At 44.5% G+C, this 1,728-nt stretch overlaps 1 protein-coding gene across 1 annotated transcript; it reads right to left on the bottom strand.

Moving 5' to 3' along the window:
- Nucleotides 1-1,274: 1,274 nt before the first annotated feature.
- Nucleotides 1,275-1,728, bottom strand: LOC133285113 (RING-H2 finger protein ATL8-like). Its single transcript, XM_061482288.1, has 2 exons — nucleotides 1,549-1,728; nucleotides 1,275-1,502 (listed from the first exon to the last, which is right to left on the bottom strand). Exons 1-2 carry the CDS (start codon nucleotides 1,726-1,728, stop codon nucleotides 1,362-1,364), a joined length of 321 nt encoding a protein of 106 aa, XP_061338272.1. The 3' UTR covers nucleotides 1,275-1,361.

Below are 1,728 nucleotides of genomic sequence, written 5' to 3'. Positions count from 1 at the left end.
TCCTCAAGAGTAAATTCAGTATTCAAGTAATTGAATCATCTTCAATATCTGCTTCTCCTTCACTTTTGTCCATCACCGCCTCATCGTCGCTCTCTTTTGTCACTGCTTGGATGGTGAACAATTGTTTGTAGCGATGGCCTGGAGTGAATGCGTCATTATAGCGAACGAGAGTCGTGGAGGAGGCGCCACTGCCGAAAGATGCAACACCGCATGTGGGAGTGGATAAAGGTTAACCCTTGGTGTTGCTGAGAGTTATGGTCTGTCGCACATTATGAGCACTAAAGATGATCTTCTAATCGCGAACCTCGTACAGTTTTGCCAGCCCAATAATAGATGAGAGGGTGTTGGGCCTGTTAGCCACCAAAACGTCCAACCGGTTGGAGAATTGATTGAACATCTCCTTGAATTGCTCTGACAAAGACTGGACTGCGTCTTCTAATTTATGAACACGCTTGTCCATGCCTGAGCTTTGATACATATTATTAAATAAAAATGGAAATTTAGCTTTATTGAGAAAGCCGGACTCAAATGGCTTTACTGAGGAAGCCTGACCTCTTGGACAGGGTGCCTTTTGGGATAACTTGTCTTTTTTGGAGTTACCCATCCCTAATTATCTCTTTGAGACGAGTTGGCTCCCTCCGGTATCCCCACGAGCTTCGACTCTTTGAGCCGGCTATGGGACTAATCCAGAGTGCGGGGGAACAGTGATGGCTAAAGGTTCAGCCCCCTCCCTAAGAATGCATTCAGCGAGAATCGAACACATATTCAACCCCACTAACTCAGCGCCAAATTATCAACTGAGCTGCACCCATTGGGTAGGGATAATTTGTCTAATATGATTTGAATAAAAGTATCAAATCATATTAGGGATAACTTGTCTAATATGATTTGATACTTTTATTCAAATACTCAAAGGTTTAAATAGATAATGCAAGACAACTTTAAAAATAACTACCTACTAATACTAATACTAGATAGGCTCCACTAATAGCCATGACTTATTCTTTAGGAAAGTTAAAATTCAAATAATTACTCGTTACTTAAACAACCCAACGATTCAAAAAATAATAAAATAAAAAACCGTAACAACTTCTCATTCCTCCTTTTTAGGTCTTAGGAATTGTTTGTCTTGTTAATACATCAAATCAAAGACAGAAACTCAATTTCACTTGACTCGGCAAATCGAAGTGCATAATAAATAGAATTGAAGTTGTGTAGGGAACAACGCAACAAACCATAAGTAAATGCACATTTATTTGAGAGTTAGTGTTGGAACAGCCGTGACATACTGACATATTATTGTTTGTGATTGAAAAGTTGCTAATGCTAATGACTGCACATACGTATTTCACTGGAAACGGCTACGGTGGCGGCTCCGCCGGGTACTGGCCACATTTCTGGCACCTAGCCACCGCTAATATGGCTCGACAGGAGGGGCACGAGGAGTGGGACCCAAGCCAAGTGTCTATGCAGGTCACGTGGAACCCGTGGCCGTACCTTTTTCTTTAGGCCCTTGTTAGCGAGGGTCTGTCTCGAAGAGTTTCCGGCGACAGTTCGGCGGCGGAGCCAGGCGCAGCGGGCAATGGCGATGAGGCCCACCAGACATACGAGGACGCAGAGAAGGGCCGCTAGGATCACGATGAAGTCTGAACCCACCGGCATTGCCTCCGGCGGCACCGCCGCCGTGGCGCTGTTTGTGGAATGGAGGATTCTCAGCGTGGCCGTCAT

Source organism: Gastrolobium bilobum, unplaced genomic scaffold, assembly GCF_033153095.1.
Source record: "Gastrolobium bilobum isolate Gb01-03AN ecotype WA unplaced genomic scaffold, APGP_CSIRO_Gbil_v1 utg88755, whole genome shotgun sequence".
NCBI classification, from domain to species: Eukaryota; Viridiplantae; Streptophyta; class Magnoliopsida; order Fabales; family Fabaceae; genus Gastrolobium; species Gastrolobium bilobum.
This window is presented reverse-complemented; position numbering and strand designations above follow the sequence as displayed.

Bases quoted from the DNA above. Each gene is read 5' to 3' on its own strand.
- LOC133285113 (XM_061482288.1), bottom strand. From the start codon at position 1,728: ATGACGGCCACGCTGAGAATCCTCCATTCCACAAACAGCGCCACGGCG. The intron at 1,503-1,548 runs GCCGGAAACTCT...AGGGCCTAAAGA, and splicing joins GGCTCCGCCGCCGAACTGTC to AAAAGGTACGGCCACGGGTT.